The sequence below is a fragment of the Syngnathus typhle genome, linkage group LG4, assembly GCF_033458585.1.
Source record: "Syngnathus typhle isolate RoL2023-S1 ecotype Sweden linkage group LG4, RoL_Styp_1.0, whole genome shotgun sequence".
Classification (NCBI taxonomy): Eukaryota; Metazoa; Chordata; class Actinopteri; order Syngnathiformes; family Syngnathidae; genus Syngnathus; species Syngnathus typhle.
In genome coordinates this window covers 21,736,984-21,756,603 of record NC_083741.1, presented here as the reverse complement: position 1 = coordinate 21,756,603, position 19,620 = coordinate 21,736,984, and the positions used below count along the sequence as shown (strand labels likewise).

At 40.3% G+C, this 19,620-nt stretch overlaps 1 protein-coding gene across 1 annotated transcript in view; it reads left to right on the top strand.

Annotated features, from left to right (window-relative positions):
• LOC133152301 (protein kinase C-binding protein NELL1-like) overlaps positions 1-19,620 on the top strand; it is a 78,913-nt gene that overhangs the window by 23,935 nt on the left and 35,358 nt on the right. The window contains exons 5-12 of the mRNA XM_061275814.1: positions 4,000-4,096; positions 7,186-7,258; positions 7,629-7,711; positions 11,681-11,815; positions 13,132-13,234; positions 14,000-14,073; positions 15,628-15,727; positions 16,559-16,687. Of these exons, the coding sequence (XP_061131798.1) occupies positions 4,000-4,096; positions 7,186-7,258; positions 7,629-7,711; positions 11,681-11,815; positions 13,132-13,234; positions 14,000-14,073; positions 15,628-15,727; positions 16,559-16,687 (794 nt within the window). The remainder of the gene's footprint in view (positions 1-3,999; positions 4,097-7,185; positions 7,259-7,628; positions 7,712-11,680; positions 11,816-13,131; positions 13,235-13,999; positions 14,074-15,627; positions 15,728-16,558; positions 16,688-19,620) is intronic.

Below are 19,620 nucleotides of genomic sequence, written 5' to 3'. Positions count from 1 at the left end.
TAATTATTGACCAGCAAGATGGCAAAGCTGGGCCACACTGCTAATAATAATTAATTGAATATATATATAATATAATAGAATATGATAAATAATAGAAAATGACTTTTCTTTTTTTTTTTTTTCTGAAGCTCTTAAAGTTTTTTAATGTATTTCCAAATATACAAAGACACCGTCTGGACCTAACGGCAAAATTATGAGAAATTATTATGATTGTTGATTAAAGGTTTGTGAACCCCCAAGGAATTAATACTTGAGACTATTGGGCATTCTTAATTCATTTAGTATCCTGTAACACAGAATTACAAACTACAATAATCCCAACAAAGTTGGGTGTACTTGCATGTTCATAGATTTTTTTATGGCGAACATTTTGGTCAATGTTGCAATCACCTTTAAAAACAAAAACAAACAAAAACTGGTGAATTGTGCTTCCCATTATGGTAGCCCATCCAGTGAAACCTGCACCATGGTGATAAGAGCATTGTTAATCATACTCCACAGTGCGTCGACTGGTGAACATCCTGTGTAATTAGCTGTTGATGGGTGCCGCTGGTAACGTCAAACAATGCAAACATGCCCCATGCGAATCCCGTCACTGTTGCTTCGCTGCTGACAAGAGGCGAAGCTTGGGGGAGACAAAATAGAGTAAAAATGGCCTAACCTCTACATTCTTTAGTGCAGCGACAGCTTTTCCAGACAGCGACAACAGCTTTGACTCTCCAACATTTCGCAAATGTACGCATCCACACAATGTAGAAGTGAGGATAAACTCGGTAAAATTTAAATAGCATTTGACCCATAAATGTCACATGTGAAATAACATCACAGTATTTCCTTGACTCCAACTTTTGTTGACTTACTAAATCTATTTTAAACTCTCAACATTGACCGTGAAGCTGACGGAGCTGGAGTCTGAGTTGTTTAGTGAGGAGTTAGTAGCCCCTCCCCTCCACACATTTTCTACTGCAAAGATTTTACCCAATGTTAAATAAGAATACAGTTTAACCGAGCTTAATAACACGCTTGAGGTGAACGCATAAACTGATTTACAGTATACCGAGGAACTTTTATGGAGCTATTATGGCCAATTACCTGCACTGCTGACCTTTCCGGCTTACAAATTGTACCTTTTGTCCTCTATTCTGTTTTTGAAACAACCCCCACAGCTATGAAAAAGGTTTTTGTGATCTATCCGCTGGATGTAATGTCCGTTGCCCTCCACGGATCAGTGTTTTTATGATGATGATGATGATGATGATGAAAAAAAAAAAACCCCTGCCCTCGCAAGTTTGGCCTTGCATGCTCGTGCTGTCGTCAGGGCAACATTGTAACCGATGTCCAGAGGCAAATGAATGTTTTGATTAAATTTCATACACGCTGAAGAAATTTACCCTAGCACAGTGACTAAGCTATTGAGCTAAGTAGAGATACTACGAGTGGGTGCTAATAATTTTTTTTTTTAATGGAAAGTGGAAAATTATAGTTTTTTTTTATAATGCGAGAATTGCTCTGCTCAGTTGTTCAATTCTTTTTCAGAAAAAAAAGCTACTAAAAGTTTCTTTTGTTATCCTTTGGAATACTTTCAAGAATAATAAGATCGTAAGCATAATCAAGAAAAAATCATTGCATTGCAATCATTTTACGTCATCCTATAGCAACAGTTTCTGTTACATGGCCAGTCTTCCATCCTTATCCCAAATACTTTTGAAAGCAGTTGCCTCACAAATTGATTCTCAGCTAACCCATAACAGTCAGTTTGAGCAATTCCAGTCTGGTTTTCACCCACTTATATTGCCGTGAAACTGCCTTAATAAAAATCACTAATGACCTCCTCCTGGCAGCTGAATCTAGTTTAATCATCATCATTCTTCTCCTTGATCAGAGTGTGGCCTTTGCCACCATGTCCCCCAACATCATCTCCCACTTGCCATCCAATTGATTTAATTCCCAGCTTTTGGCTGCTCTCATTTTCTTCAACTCTAACCATTAACTCAGCTGTCCACAGTCACCTCCGGTGTCCCACAGGGCAGGACTCTAGGCCCGCTCCTCTTCACCGCATATCTCCTTCCCATCAGCAATATCAAATACATCCTACAAGGTGGATGACATCAAATTCTACACCTCCAGCAATCCCAACGCTGCGAATTGAAATTCCTTCCTGGTTGCGTGCAAATTTTCTCAAACTTAAATTGATTCAAGTCGGGTCAAAATCTACACTTGGCAAACAAGTTTCACCATTAACATATAGAATTGCCCTGTTTCCTCGTTCTTCCCACTCCACGAATCCGTGTTTCATTTCACGGCCGCATAAATACCACGACTCAATCAAAGTTCCATTTCTGCATGCGCTGCCTTCATCCTTCGCTCACCTGCTGTTCCATTACCTTCCTCGCTCACAGCCTCGTCACCTTCGGGATCAATTATGGCACTTCAAATCTTCTTGGTTTCACCCAGAAATCCCCGCCTAAACTCCCAGCATGGCCTGAATTCTACCGCTTGAGTCATAACAAGAGCCACTTCCTCTCACCATGTCACCGCCATCTTAAAACACTTCTTGCTGGCAGTTACATTGAATACATTTCAAAAGCCTTCTGCTATCTTTAAAAGCCATTCATTAGGTTCTTGTCAACACACTGTCCAGCTTTATATCCTCATTGTTTCTCCAGTCATCCATGTACCAGGAAATTTAGTTGCGCTGCTCCTCACCCTTTGGAATTCACCAGACTTTGATGTTTCACGTGTTTTGAATTTGGTTTTTAATGTTTCATTGTGCCGTGTCTTTGTGCGTGTTGAAAGGCACTTTTAAATGAAATACTTTATGGCATTCCAGACATCATTTGTGTACAAGTAATTAAAATGTTTAAGCTTTTATGTTTATAAAAGATTATAATGGTAAAGAATTAAAAGTTGCTTTAATGTTTGCTTTGTGACTTTGTTTGCTGTCAGAAGCAGTAAATTGAGCTTTATTTTTATTTTTTCCATGGCTGTCTTATGTTTTGAAGACTACCACTACCACACAACCTTCACCGAATTCCTTAGAAGTTGAATTGTGGATTCAAAATTGCAAGTAGAGGCAATTAGCTATTGGACAAAATAAAGCAAGGAAAAAAAATACACAACAAAAATGATGAACTGTGGAAAACCTGGTTGGCCATTGGGTGGGGGGGGATATTTAAAAACACACGTACCCAATGTGGATGTATTATTTATTTAGATCACTTGATTGTCAGTCATTAAAAGAGGACCACCTCTATAACTCAATCATGTGATTTATGTTTCCAGTAACCATCGGTGTCTCAAAAGTTGTTGACCCCTAGTTTATACTATCTCCCATTTTGGTCCATCTTACGAAAAAATATCACTGAAGGACGCCCATTTCTCTCACAAAGAGACCATTGATACATCACTATAAGTTATGAATGTGTCTCACAGCGGGCGTTTTGAGTGACAAATGTTTGCTCCGTATCCTTTCCAAGGCCCACTGGAGCGCACCTGCCTACGTATTAAAGCTGGATAAAAACAGTCTTGTTGAGGTTCTTTGCCTTGATAACACTAAAGCCTGTTACATCTTTGTCAGTAATCTTGCTTAATCCAGCCTACTACTCATGTCCAGATATCAATACCCCGTATGGAAAGGCAAATCCCAGAAGTCATGCTTGAGGAGAGTAGCTGCACTCTACTCTCAACAAGCAAGTCATCCATGCTTTAAGAAATACCCCTGTGTCAATAGAATCAACAAATATCATACTGTGATTTGACATAAATAACACACATTGAAAATAAATCTGAAATTATTCACGGTATTTACACATTGAGACCCGTGTAGTAAAGGATGCAAAAAATATTACACAGTTTAGAGAAATAACAAATAAATATATATATTTATATGTATAAAAATATATATATTTATATATATATATGAATAAAAATACATATTTAGAGATATATATTTTTTATGCAATTATATAATCGTTTTTTGGTTGTCTTTTCTCCTGACAGGATTTATGAGCGCGTTATTGACCCTCCTCAGATGGAACTCACCCCAGGAAGTGGCGTCTGGCTGGGCCAGCACAGCCACAAGCACGGCCTATTCAAGGTGAGCCTTGCAAGGAGATGCATACGCAGTCACGCAATTCCCTGGTGTACCTTCGCCTGCTTCACTTTTCCAGTTGCCTGGGATAATTGGGCAGATTTGCACAGGGCTAGAAGAAGTAGCGAGGGGGGGGGGGGGCTCCTCAGCGGTGTGTGCTCTGAAACTCTTACTCCCAAGCTCATTACGATGTCGATCTTTAATCACCGCTCATTTTCTCAGCCCACCGCGTGTGCTCCGAGCAGGCAGAGGACATGACAGATTGTGTCAAAGATATGATTTTGTTCCTGTTTAACCCATAGCCCTGCCCACCCAATCAATAGACATTTTCCCCTGCACTCTCTTACATATCGATTAGCTAAAATCCCTGCTGGGTGTAAATTATTTTTGCTGTGAAGGCTGCCTGCTCCTGCTTTACTTCTTTTGTAGCGCGGGATTTAAAGGGGATCTTTCTTTCGTCAGCCGTGGCCTTGAAAGATTCAGCTAAATCATGCAGTCTTCTACACATGGTTTGTTTCGTGCTTGGAGTCTCACGACTCAGAAGTGATTGTCAGCAAAGAGACAGATGGGACGGAAACTAGTTTGTGTGAAGTGATGGAAGAAAAGCGGAAATTTCCCCTTGCAACTGATCTGGGTTGGCATGTTGCTTGACAGGTGTGCTTGTAACACCTTGAATCGTGAACCTGCTACTCGGTGTGCTGCAAGGGCTGTCATAGCAGGAGAAGAGTCAACCCAATCTGACGCAACTATCGGAGAACCAACTTCCGATTTTTGCTCAAGTGTCAAAGTGTTCAATCTACTGCTATCGGTTCTTGCATATTAAATATTCACAAGTTAGGAATCAGCAGGTCAGAAGAGTGTATTCTGATACAGGCAACTTGATTCAAGAATTTCTTGAGTTCTAAGATGTCACAAATGTTTATTTATTTTTTTGGTCATCTGTTGCAAGCCAAAATGAGTTCTTAGCTGTCACAAATTTTTTGGGGGTCTTATGTTGCAAGCCAAAATTTTGCCCTGTACAGTACTCTTATATTCAAAAATCAGTTTGTTTTACATTTGTTCGTTTGTCATCTTAGTTTTTTTGACCTAACACAAGAGCATAAGACATAATTTCATTATTAAAAAATAATAATAATAATGTTTTTGTGGAGGCTTCGACAGATTACTGGCAATTTGATTCATTTTAACGAGGAATTTTGATTTGACATTGACAATTATGGAGATGGCAATGGAACCATATCATTATATTAAGACAAAAAAATTACTAGGTAAATCTTGACATAAAAAGGCTTGTCAGTTTATTTTTGTTTTCAAATTCAAAATAATAGCTAACATTTTTTGAAATATTTTTCTATGATTTATTTGAGGAGCCATCATGAAAAACACCCATTCAGGCAATCAATTTTCCCATCTGACACATCATTTCACATCAAGCAATCAAGTTTGCGTCCCTTCATAAATTGTTTTGTTGCTTTCAAGGATATCCTCCATCTCATTTTCGAGGTGGCTTATTTCAACACATACAAATAATAATAATAATACACAAAATAACGATTAAAAATTAATCCACCATATAATGTAAAAACATTTCAACACAAACACACTCGCACTTAATCACTCACATTTATGCTTCCCTTAAGCCTCGCCTCGCAGCAGCCGCAATAAACATTTGTACATTTAAAATATTTTTTAACAGCGTTAAACTCCTGGGTCAATTTAGGTGAAACTATCTCGGCGCAACAGACAACCATATTTCAAGTTCTAACTTTTAATGGTGATGAGTTGTATCGTCAGCCCTAATTCATACCACTGAGAGGAAATGATTACATGTTTGTGTTCAGCTCAGCACGTCTCCTAGCACAAGTTAAAACACATTTAGTCGCCCACACACTTCCAGCTTGAAATTGGATGCTTTTTCATACATTACAAATTTTCTTCATTACTTATTTAAGTGGGCAGCGCGGCGGAGTAGAGGTTAGAATGCATGCCTCGCTGCTGAGAGGCTTTGGGTTAGAATCTTGGCTCGGGCTCTTGTATGCGGTTTTCTTACGAGGGTTTTAGCCAGGTAGAAAAAAAATTCCTCCCATGTAATGAAAAGGTTACGGTACGAAATATGCAAAATTCTCCATAAGTGTGAATGTCACTAAATTGGAGTCGGGGAAAAAAATATTTTAAATAATAACTGCCGTAAAATAAATCCCAACACCAGCCCGTTAAAACTATTTTTTCTTCTACAAATGCATTCTGGTAGTTCTTGGTCTTAAGATGGCGATGCGTATTATTTCCAGCATTTGTCTACTGGTGTGAGAAGAAAGGAAGTATTTCAGGGCTCCACTTGAATTATCTCCTAATCGTAGACACTGATGTATGGTCAGCGCTTCTATATTACTGGATAGACATCTGTGATCTACACCTTCATTTTTATTCTGACACTTCTGACAACCTCTTCTGAAACAGCCAGTGCTCAGCCCGTGTGTGTGCGTATGTGTGAAAGAATTTGTGTGGGCAATCTGTGCTGCAATCCTGTTAGTCTCATGGCTCTCATACGAGATAGTGAGGCAAGGTGTTGCTTGCCTCAAGACCACCCAAATGCACTGTGAATGACTTTTCATATCCCAAGCAGACGACACATTTTAATGTTCTCAACGACCCAGTTTCAGGAGAAATTGGTGGACACCGCATGAGGGGGATTTATCATTTTCCTTAAAGATAGTGATTTTTCCCCCCCACTGTGGTTATCATAAGGACCGTCTTGTACTGCTTGTCATTCACAATGATTGGCAGACTGGTCAGCAGGTTCACTTGCTTCTTTTTTTCCTCAATGTTATTTTCAAGGATCATATTGTACTTTTTTCCAGCCTTACCTGTGCGATTTTTGTCTCGTCATCATCGAAATGAATTCCAACAGTTCCCGTCTAATAAATAGGGAAAAAATATGAAATGTCCATGAATTGCTTTCAAATGATCTCATCTAAATGTGAAACTCAACCTCTGTGTCCAGACCTACTGATAAACATCAATAAAAAAAAGGGGACTTGATGTATTGGGAAAAAACAAAAACCTCATCAGTGGTTCTCTCGCTTTCTTCTCGCCAGGGTATCATCCAGGATGTGAAGTTTGTTTTCGCTCCCAACGGTTACATTACCCAGTGTCCAAACCTCAACCGCAGTAAGTAACCACCATATTTTTCAAAAGCAAAAAGTACATTCAAGTAAAAGGAACACGTTCCCTTTGTGAAATTGGACTGTGATATGATGGCGCTCATCAATATCATGCATCAAAAAAAAAGTGTGCCATCCATTCCCCCTGCCCTACTTCTTCAGGAATATTCATCTCTCTCCCACTTATTATCTCCTCAAAGCTCAATCAGTATATCATGGCCCATAATCATTTTTTCCTCATTCAGTGCCATTGACCGTTATAGATATATCAAAAATATGAACTGGGTTGGCAGTGAATGACTTAAACTGGGTGTAAGACTTAGGTTTTGTTTACAATTGATCAGCTGTTTCAATTGTTGCTGCGCTCTTTCTTTCAGCCTGTCCAACCTGTAGTGATTTCTTGAGCCTAGTGCAAGGCATTATGGATCTGCAAGACCTACTTGCAAAGATGACCCTCAAGGTAAGCACAATCAATTGCCTCGCACAAAAGGAATATCCAATATTGTTCACCATACATAAAATGTACTTAAGTTCTTGTATCAATACAGTAAGTATCAATACTGTATGTCACCCACACAAGAAGACAGCAAAATAAAAAACTGAGTGTCATTCCGTTCAAAAACTCAAGGTGGTTCATAGAGAGGATGTGGTGCGTCCCAGGTCCGGCTTCTCCTACCGTACGGCTCGTTGGTTTTATTAACATTCAGTTCCAGTGAGCTCTCCTGAAACTAAAGGGCCATCCTTTCCACATACGGCTTACATGTAGACGGGGACTGTTCATCTGTCAGACAGGCCGCTGGGACCATGTTAACACATATCTATGTGTGTGTCTGTGTGATTTGCATTGCCGTGACCGAGCGTAGCCATTTTTGATTTTGCAACTTGCTGTCTCCGAAACAATCATACACAAGTCGAGTCTACAATATTTACGACGAAACATTACTATCCTGCTGCGTTCTTGACACGTTCTCTTTTTCCATTCATGCCACCTGGTTTGTTCATACAAGTCACAGCGGGGGGGAGGATCCGATCATCTCCACTCCGCAAATGCCTTTTTTTTTAGTGGTGGGACTTGAAGAGTTCATCAAAGGGTGAATTTTTTCTTATTGGAATGTCGTGTGTGAAAAAGACAGAGGTGATTCGAGCCATTGATTCCCTCGATATTTGCATATAGCACGCCTGTGCAACGGATTATGAAGAATCTCATGTGCTCAGAAAATTGGATTGACGAGGAAAGTGTGCAGATGGAAGAGTTCCATCTTCTCCTGCCATTTTATTATTATGCCAGAGTGCCTTTGCTTCTTGTATCAGCCGCTGGAGTCACACGTCTATTAGCTTTCGACTCGTGTGATAGCACGCCGCTCGCTCACCATTTCCTGGAATGTGATTCCTCTGTGGCACCTCGGGGCTGATGCTTTACCTCTCAAATGTGGGGCTTTTGTTTTGGGCTTTGACTGGGCTGCTTTTTAAAGCTCACGCAGCCCTACAATAGCCAATGGGGATGCCTCGAAATGAAATGTTTTTCTCTTTCTCTCTCTTCACTGATCAGTTCATCCTTTAGTTATTCATCGATGCCAATCAGAACTCTGAGCGTGTTTCTAGAATTGAAGTTTGAGTCTAGTCTTTGGCAGCAACCTGCTATGTGTTTATGGACCTTGCTTTGAAATGATCCGAGTAATGACTTTGGTCCACCAATATGTTCCTAATTATGCTTTTTCATAAATCTTTCTCAACCTGTTCAACTGTTCACACTCATGTCAAGTCAAGTCAAGTCAAGTTTATTTGTATAGCCCTAAATCACAAGCAGTCTCAAAGGGCTTCACATAGACAGAAATTGACAATTATTCTCAAAGCATCCCCTGATCTTAAGCTCCCAAAAGGGCAAGGAAAAACTTAAAAACCCCTAGCAGGGGGAAAATGAGAAACCTTGAGAAGGGACCACAGATGGAAGGATCCCCCTTTCAGGATCACCAGGTTGAAATGGATGCAGAGAGGGCACAAATGATACAACATGAAAATCAATTAAATAAAAAGTGGATGTCCATGTCACAGCAGAGGGCTGCCGAAAGGAGCCCTCAATTGTCCTGGCAGTGCTCTTCGAGGAGGTTGAGCTGCAGTTCCCCTATCCTGAATTGGCCACGAGAATCCAGATAGCCGCTGTCAGCATGGGTACCACCTAACCACCTCCCCGGCCGGGGAGGGGGGAGGGAGGGGGTGGAGAGGGAGAGAAAACAAACTCCAGCCGAATCGGCCACTACAGGTTAGTTAAAGGCCATGTCATAGAAATGTGTCTTTAAACGTGTCTTAAATGTTTCTACTGAGGTAGCAGTCCTAATATCCATTGGTAGGGCATTCCAAAGCTCTGGAGCCCGAATAGAAAATGCTCTAGAGCCTGCAGACATTTTCTTAGCCCTCGGTGTCGCTAAAAGGGTAGCGTTTTGCGAACGAAGGTTACGAGACGGAACATAAGGAACAACTAGGTCGACGAGATATGAAGGCGCTAAGCCATGCAGCGATTTATAGGTTAATAGAAGAACCTTGAAGTCACATCTTAAATGGACCGGAAGCCAATGTAAGTTGGCTAGTATTGGGGTAATGTGATCAAATTTTCTTGTCCGAGAGAGCAGCCTTGCAGCGGCATTTTGTACTAACTGTAGACTTTTGATGCGGGACTTAGGAAGACCCGAAAATAGTACATTACAGTAGTCCAGGCGCGACGTGACGAACGCATGTATAATAGTTTCCGCATCACCGGTCGAAAGGATCGGACGAATCTTTGCAATATTACGAAGGTGAAAAAACGCAATTCTGGTTATATTCTTAATGTGCTTTTGAAAGGAGAGAGTTTGGTCAAATATTACCCCGAGATTAGTTACAGTATCGCTTTGAGTGATAGTACGGTTATCTATAGTTATAGCGGTTTCCTTGAATAAGTGTTGATAACGAGCTGGACCAATTATCAACATCTCAGTTTTATCTGGGTTAAGACGAAGGAAGTTGAGAGACATCCATTGCTTGATCTCCGCAAGGCACTTCTCAAGATTACAACAATCCCGCGGATCTGTCATCGATAACGGCATATATAATTGGGTGTCATCCGCATAGCATTGAAAACTAATATTATATTTACGTATTATGTCCCCAAGCGGAATCATATCATGATTTCATTTTCTCATAAATAGCAGGCTTGGGCCAGCTGGTCCGAATTAGCATAAGTAAATGCGTAGCAATGTTGATGCAAGGGCATGAAACTGGAACACAGCAATGAGACCAATTTTTTTTCTTATTCATTTTTTTTATATAGATTAATATTGCTCACACTTGGCATGCAGAATTTATTTTCGGACAATAATTAGAAAAAGTAAAATTAGTTGGTTTTTTTCCAGTATCTAATCTGTAACTCAGATTATGTTTTTTGAAAACTATTACACAAAATCACAAAAATAGAATATGGAATAGTTTTTAAAAAGTTGAATTAAGACACACAGATGTTACTGCTGGAAGCCAACTTGTTATTCACCAACTTTTTACTTCCATCTATTTAATTAGACTTCTTCATCTCCATAGCTGACCCTACCAATTTACGAAAAATAAGTAAGGCAGGCCGGCATATTTTGACCTACAGGCAACCTTAAACAAGTCAATATTTTAATTGAAGAAAAAAATGATGGTATCTCTGAAAAGTGTGAGGACGACACGGCATAGGAAATGAATGTATTTAACTCCAAGTTTTTCTTTTCACTATTGATTAAATCTTGCCCAGAATAAATCTACCATTTCTAGACTATAAACCGCACCCAAATATAAACCCCACCAGCTAAAATTCTGGAAAAATCCTGTTTTGTTCATATATAAACTACACTGGACTATAAACCACACGTGTTAATGTTTAATTTCCATATATATGAGAATATGCACAAATGATATAATATCATAAAAAGTTCATAGATAAACCGCACTGGGCTATAAACAGCAGGATTCAAAGTTTGTGCAAAAAGTAGCTGTTTATCATCCGGAAAATATGGTAATGAAATTCCAAAATATTAGTGAATCACACCTGGTCTTTCAAGTCGGGAGTCATTTGTATCACCATGAGATGTGCAAACACTTCTTTGAATGATGTCAAAGAGGCATCACACTGGAAGGACAAACATCAAGAGAATTGAGAATGAAACAAACTGGAGGAAAAAAAAGCAAAAGGAGATTTGGCCGGGATCTCAAGTCTATCTTTGCCATCACCGTAGCTGATGGCCTGAGGCCTGAAACACGAGCTGAATGAAGATCACTTCTTCTTCTTCCTTTCTCGAATGATTGGCTCCCAGTGGAGCTGAATTAAAGTTGGCATTTCAGCGAGGGAGGGGTCGAGGGGTTAAACTGCTCGTATTGTCATACTTTCATTGAGTTTTGTGACTTCTGATGTCATTGGCAGTTAAATTACGCCGAGTCCAGGCTGACGCAGCTTGAGGGATGTCACTGTGAGAAGACTTGCAGTGCCAACGGCCTCGTCTACAGGGATAAGGAGCTCTGGGTGGAGCCGGAAAATTGCCGGAACTGTGCATGTAAGGTGAGTGTCACATTTTATAAATGAATATATAATACATTATTTAAAAGTACCGTATTTTCTGGACTGTATGTCGCTCCGGAGTATAAGTCACACCAGCCATAAAATGCATAATAAAATAAAAAAAAATAAAAATAGAATAACCAACAACAGGCTGAACGTATGCTAACGTTACATAAACACATAAACAAGGAGCTGAGAACGTGCCTGACATAATATATTAAGAGTTATTCAAATAACCATAACATGAATAAAAAGTTGATCAAACAAACAACACCCATGTCACTCCAAATCATTAAATCCAACGAAATCTTCATCCTCAGTGTCACTTGTAAACAACGCTAACTCCGGAAGCACAAGATGCAGCGCTTCCTCTTCTACGTGGCTTACGTCAGACTCATCGTCAGTTGCACTTCCAATTATTCCACAGACCTAGTGGTTAAGTGTGAATGATACAATGTGTTAATAATTTCACACATAAGTCGCTCCTAAGTATAAGTCGCACCCCCGGCCAAACTAGGAAAAAAATTGCGACTTATAGTCCGTAAAATAGGGTAAATCAAATGAAATTAACATCCAATGTCATGTCTGTGAATTTGTGGCCAGGCATGGGTAGATAACACTTTTGGACGGTGTTGAAGGAAATATTCCATAATAGCTTCTTTCCTTTAGTATTTCTTCTTTGTCAGACCCAATTTGCTAGCTCCAGGCAGCACGCTGATAATCGCCGCCTAATTAGCCTCCCTGTCTGCTCACACACATGGCAGCCAGACTTTGAAATGTGCTGAATCTGGCCATCGAGAGCCTTTGGTAATTCGAATTACTGTATCGCAGCACAGCTAGTAGTGGGCAAAGTGTAGCTGGTGTGAGCGTATCGTTAAGTGATGTGTGCGTGTGTGTGTGTGTGTGTATCCCTGGGAAGTCGTTCCAAAGAGTCATGAAATGACGAGGCGTCTACGAGGAGAAATCAGCTTCAAAAGTCATGTCAGTCCTCCGGGGCCTCCGTACCAGCAGACCGCTCGGTGTTGTTGGTGCCATCCTCCAGCACTTGCGGATATATCACTTCATAGAGCTTGTGTGTTTTTATACTATTAGACGAGGGAGGGAGGCGGATCCGACTAAAGCTGGATGAATGGATAATATTGCGTCAAAAACGAAAATCAATTTAAAGCACAGCCCAGAGAACCAAAAGTGAATAAAATATTCTGAAGCAGTATTTGTTTGTTTTTCACTGTTGATGACAGTGATTTTTTTTTTAAGTGCATGTACCCAGAAATGACACAAGTTTCATTTGTTTTCATTTTTTTGTTTTTTTACAGAATGGAGTAGTAGAGTGCCGCAGGATTTTCTGTCCTCCTGCCAATTGCTCTGAGGACTCTTTGCCAGTACATGTGGAGGGGACCTGCTGTAAGAAATGCAGACGTGAGTACAGATGATAAAAATACGCTTAATCAGAGGTGGAGCTACAGCGTGGCCACTCGGGGGTGGCACCCCTACATCTAGTTGATGAATGTGATTCTATGGTGCAGATAATAATTTCGCCATTTCCACACGGCCACATAACACTGGAGAATCCCAAACATCGGTTTCATGTTCATCTATTTTAAGTATCTCACCAAACATCTTGGCCGAGGATAAAGAATACGCGTTTGGTAAATGCTCAAAAATTCACGTGTGTTTTGCAAACCGAGTAATCCCCTTTCGAATAGTCTGCCTTTGAATAATTCCAGCTCGACTGTTATTTTCTCTTCCGCTCTGCATGATCAGTCTTCCTCCTCTTCCTCCCATATGTACATGAGAACTCTGGCACAGGCAAACAAGGGAATTATGTTGCAGACTTGTGAGCGTGAGCTCCACGTCCCCTACACCCGGGGGAGAAGAAAAGCAGGACTTCACATGATAGGCTTCATTGTCTATTTCTGTTTTATTGCCAGAGGAATATGTAGCCGCGTCGCTTGTGTTGTATTCTTAATGCAAGGTTACATTTCTCCCCCTTTGCTTGGGCTCACTAGCCAAGGACAAGTCATTTTATGGACTTAATTAACCGGCTGTGTTTGCAGTGTTTGCCTTGGAACCATATTCACGCGCAATCGCACTTGGGCTCTTTGTTGTTTCAAGTACTCTGAGTTTTCAAAAGATTTTAGTTTGTGCTGACCTTAATGGAGTGTTTCTCCCTCTCCACTTCAGCAAAATGCAGTTACATGGGGCAGGTCTTTTCTGAGGGTCAACGTGTTTTATCCAGGAGCTGCAGGGAATGCAAGGTAAATCTATTTTTGTTTTGGTGCTTTGTTTAGCAAGCTCTCCAGGCTGCATTTGTTTTCCGACATGAATGTGTAGCGACTGCTCGACTTGTACATATTCATAAGGCGGGACAATTTGTTCGTGTTCCATTTGACTTTGGATTGACTCAATCTGTTTCTCTTTGTTACCAAATAATCAGGAAACCAGGTAATTAAAAAAGCAAAACAAAAAGAAAACCAATTGTGGGAATACAAAGGCCTCGTGTGAACTGCTGTCTTATCACCGCGTGGATCATAATTGAATGCATTCTTCGTATTAACAATAGGTCAGATGTGAATGTTACTCACAGGTCGGACATTTATCTGCAAAGTCTGTCTGCGTGTCGTATATTATATGTGAGTAAGCTGCCTATTCCGCCTTTCAATGTCAATCTCCTCAGTAGTGAAGTGTTGTGTGAAAGACGTTATGAAACATATAATTTAGACAGTTTGTGACACTGAACCTTCTCCAATTCATTGGCCTTCACGCAGCCTTCCCACACCTCCAAAAAAGGACACTTAGGTTCCATAGCTCTTTATTGACGGCGGCTCAGCATTCAACACGGTCGTTTCAACCAAAGCTCAACAGAGATTGTACTTCTTGATTCAGAATAGCCCAAGCCACAACCCCAGCAATTTTTACAGATGTACGGCGGAGCATATCTGCACCAACTCCATCATGGAAGGGTATGGGAAGTGCACCGTAGAGGACGGACGGGGCTCCCTCGTGTGTCATTAAAATTGCACAACACATCTGTGGAATAGCCTTTACATCATATTGATGACAGCCGTGGCACAAAGAAGACACCGGGCGTGATCAGAAAGCGCACACATCCGGAACACACATTTTTCATAAGGCTGAGGCTACGGAAGCGTAGCAGCTCAAATGGCAAAAGTGAAAAACACGGGTGCTTCAATTATGTGCGGACAGAATACGCCTGTTGAGATTTAATGAGAGGTGCTGGCTGGTGTAAAATATAACTTGACAAATAAGATGAAAACAAAGGGTAAGTAAGTCGCACATGAGAGCACCTTCAACGGAGCGGGGTTGATGAGGAACCGGGTGGTGAAGGTGAGAATACAATGAAAAATTCTGGGAATAGCCAAGGTGACGTAGAACGTGCGGGACAAATAATGTGCTATACATTTATCATCGTAACAAAAAGAAAAGCCGACCTTTGTACTAAACTCTATATGGTAAAGGTGTCAAACAATTTTTTTGTTGTGGGCCACATCTGAGTTATGGTTTCCCTCGTGGGGCCATTAATGACTTAAATAGAAATGAATGGGTGTGAATGTTATCACATACAATAAAAAAGTTAAAAAAAGTTCCAATTTATTTTGAAATTGGGATTATAACAAAAATATTTGCAATATCTCACTGTTATTAAAAGAAAAGACAATTGGACATTTTAGCAAGAAACATTGACACTCGTGATTTTGCGGGCCACATAGAATGATGTGGCCGGCCGGATCTGGCCCCCGGGCCTTGAGTTTGATACCAATGCTATATGGTATGCCGCACTCTACTTGCAGAATGGTCTGATGGTGAGAGTCACAGAAACCTGCCCAGAGCTCAACTGTTCTGTCAGTGAGCAGATATTAAGAGACGGGAGATGCTGCAATGTTTGTCAAGGTAAGGTCACTTTGCATGTCAGGGTTAGGATTACTTGATCCCTTGGCACACACACAAATGCTTCGCTGTGAGGAATTTAAAGACAGGTTGAGTGATGGGAATACACTCTCCCCCCGTGCAATATTTATTGTCTTGATTAACCACTTTGATTGTTTCTTAGCTGAGAAAATTAGCCGTAGCTAGCTAGGCTAATTTTCCCAAACGCTGTTGCTTCAGCAGACAGCTATTACTGGTGGAATATCCAAGATTGACTCGGTAATTACATCCAGTGAACAAACTAAAGTGGCTGCCCCTTAAGGATGCAGAGTAAAAGTGTGAATAAAAGTTCTGAAAATGATACGGGATAAAAAGATTAAGGCTGGTCATTGAAGTAAACGATAGAAAATTAAGCAGCAAGATGGCTAGTGAGAAAGCCGCTGATGATGGGGGATTAGCTATAATCCAAGATTTTATTTTTACTTTCAAAATTGGCGTCTGAAAGAAGAGAATTTATATTGTAAGAGATTGAAGTTGTCTCCAAATTCAAGTGTGACTTGCACTTTAATTGTAAATCTCCTGCGTGACCGCAGTTCTGCAATTTGTTAGGCTTCTAATTGATTTTGGGTAAACATCTGATTAGTTGTGCTTTAATTTCATTGGGGGTTGTGATTCATCTTGACATAACTTGCAATATATCTGCGGAGTAGAAGAAAAAGACATGATGACTTAAATACACATCGCTGGTGTCGAGCGGAATCCTCGTACTTTCGAAATTAGTCATCTAGGCAAGTCATGTTGGTGATGACTCAAGAAAAAGTGTTTTTCATACTTTGGTGTTATTTTATTTGATAGGTTATGATTTCTGCGCCGAAGGGGTCATCTGCGGGGAAAACTCTCTTTGTAAAAACAAGGACACTAAAGCGGAGTGTGAATGCAAGAGCGGCTACGCTTCCATTCACGGCGACTCGACTTACTGTGAAGGTAGGGACAATATATATATTTTTTTACCCTGTTCAAACTCCAGGACTGACTCTTTATAAATGGAAAGCATTTCAATTTTTGTTACATCACTTCACCCTTGTCAACTGTCATGTTCCCTGATTTGACTGCTTGACTGGCTGGCTGCCCCCTTCCTTTAAGACTTTAATAGCAGCCATCTTGAAATGGGAGCATGTTGAAGTTATTCAGCCGAACCCAAACGGCTTTATCTAAGAGTGTCAGTGTGCTTGCTGTTTACTGATTGTTGGACTTGGCTGAGCAAAACGTCGCCTCTGGGTGCCGGAGGCTCAGACTACTTGTGATGGAGCTAATGGTTGTATGCGATGAAGACGCTCGGGCATGCCATTGGCCAGATTGAAGGATTTTCCTCATTGCTCTGGGCTGTTGTCTTTGGTTCGGCGCCTCCCTGGACTGAATCCTCTGAAAATGCTGAGAGCCGGGGAGCCTGGAGCCTTTCAGTGTGTTTGCTTCTTCTTGATCTGCGTGGTAAAGAGGTTTACTCAAAGCACCACTCCCATCCGAGAATGTCGGACGCCGTGCGAGTGAGGATGGGAAGATGCTGATTGTTGGATCGACAATGTAAATCGGCAAGCCATAGCATTGCCCGTCTTTGGGGATTTCACTAAAGACGGCTCAAGTTACTGTTGTAAATGGATTAGCCGGGAGCTTCTTACCCTTCACTTTTGATACATTTGACATGACTTCTTGATCGCTTCGAAATTTGTTTGGCCTGCAGCTTTTGGTGTTATAGCAAGTGACCAAATATTAATTAGCATTTTCTTTTTGTGAGTGACTGCATGTGTAATAACAATATATTGCCTCTGTCAGGTCAGTCAGTTGTGTGAATAACACTATAGAGAAACTGATAACTAGCTTCTGATCACTCCATTTAGCCCTCAATTGTTGAATGAACCTAAAATAAGCTTGGGAAAATTCAGATATTGTCCAACAATATAATTTTAGGGAAAACAATTGTTCAGTTTAAATTATTATTATTATTAATATCATTATTATTGTTAATAATTTTATTTTCTATTTATTTCTTATTTTCTATTTTATTATTATATTATTTTTTATGTTGATGCCATGTAATATAAAAAGTAATGTTTATATGTTATCTATATATATATATGTTTGTTCTTAACAAAAATAGTGACGTATACGAGAACATTTACTTTCCCAAAATGTTTCTTTCCATGCTAATGTAGCGTGCTGCTCCCCGCCACTGTTGTTAAAATGCACGGCTTATTCATTGGCTTTTGTCTTTCCACTCCATTCCAATTGCACTTTTTCACATTTCTACTAATGGGCTTATGATCATCTTATTATCCTCATCAGCTCTTGTTTATCCCGTCAGTGAGTCTCCCAGCATATCGAAATGCTCGCTCAGTGCCTTAGGACACAAACACATTAACGCTGGTTTTGTCTGGCTGACAGTTCTCTAATTACAGCCTGGAACAATGATGTTTTTGTTCAAACACAATTTCTTAAACCTAATCAACATCATCTGCTCAAGTATAACGAAGACAATATAATATCCATCATTTCAATACGACACAAAGAATAATGGCGATAATGAGGAAGTGGTACAGTAAGAGATTTGTTTCGATTTACTTCTTCACGTTCATCTATTCCCTTTCAAGCACATGTCGTATCTTGTTCAAGGTCACAGATAAGACGGGGGCAATCCCAGCAGACTCGCCCGTCAATCACAGTATGGTATAGACAAGCATTCACACCTAGATGATAATTGAAAGTCTTATAGTAGGGTGCATGGTTTTTTTTTTACGAGTCAGGCCTTTAAAAAAAAAAAAAAAAACGGCCAGGTTCGGCCAAGGTGTGTGTTCGGGCTCCTTAGTAAAACAAATTAAACAGGATGCACACGACCCCACTAAGCTGGCAGCACATCGCCCGCCATACTGTCCATATTATGTAAATGTACCATATCGTCTTTCACTTTAATGGTTTGTTTAGGAGACGTCTCCAGCTGTTTGCAACCATCACTGGCTCACTTTCGTGAGGCCGTTTGCTTTCTGTTCTAACTCAACCGCAGAAGTTCATTTTTGCTCATGTAAAATTGGCATCGGTTTCATTGCGCCTCCAGTTGTGTTTTTCCAGTAAATATTGACCAAATGAATCTATAGAAGCATATTTTCATGATGGTCTCTTCAATAAGGGCCGTATTCTTTGACAGTATTTCTTCGCAATGCGATTCTTGCCGGCTGTCCTTTTTTCTGCAGCGGTTAACACGATTAGGACCTACTGTGAGGCCGACACATCAAAACTAACAGGGCAATTTCTGTTTGTTCAGCTCACTTTCATTTAGCCTCCAGAGCGGCTGGACCTCAGACATCAAATGCGTGATGTGTCCCTTTAGCTAAGAGGCTGTGGGGAAGCACTTTATGACGCCCCGTGATCTCCAATCAATCTCAGCTGACAGCTCAGCTGCTTTCAGCGTTTTTATTCTTTGCCTTTACTTTTCTGACCTTTAAGACACTGTAAAAATGTTTCGTATTTATCCGTCAACTGTGGTATTTAACGCGCCGCTATGGTAAATGACTAATTACTGTGCTGTTTAGTGTTGAGGTAAATTTCAATTTGGAATGGTGTGAAAATATGGGGGGTGACAGTAGCAACAATGAATTGATTTTTGGGTATTTTATGATTAGTTTATTTTCACATTTAGTAGATATATATTTTTATATTATTATTATCATAAAAATATTATTTTTCTCAGCATTTTCTGAATATATTTTGGGCTTTGGAAAAATATTATTTTGTCTTATTTTTTTATATTATTATATTATTATTTTGCACCCCCCCTGGGATATCCTTGGCCCCCCCAAGAAAAAAAATCTAGCTCCGCCAGTGGCTTGTAGAAGATTGTGTCTACCCACAATTTTGTACCCAGTAGA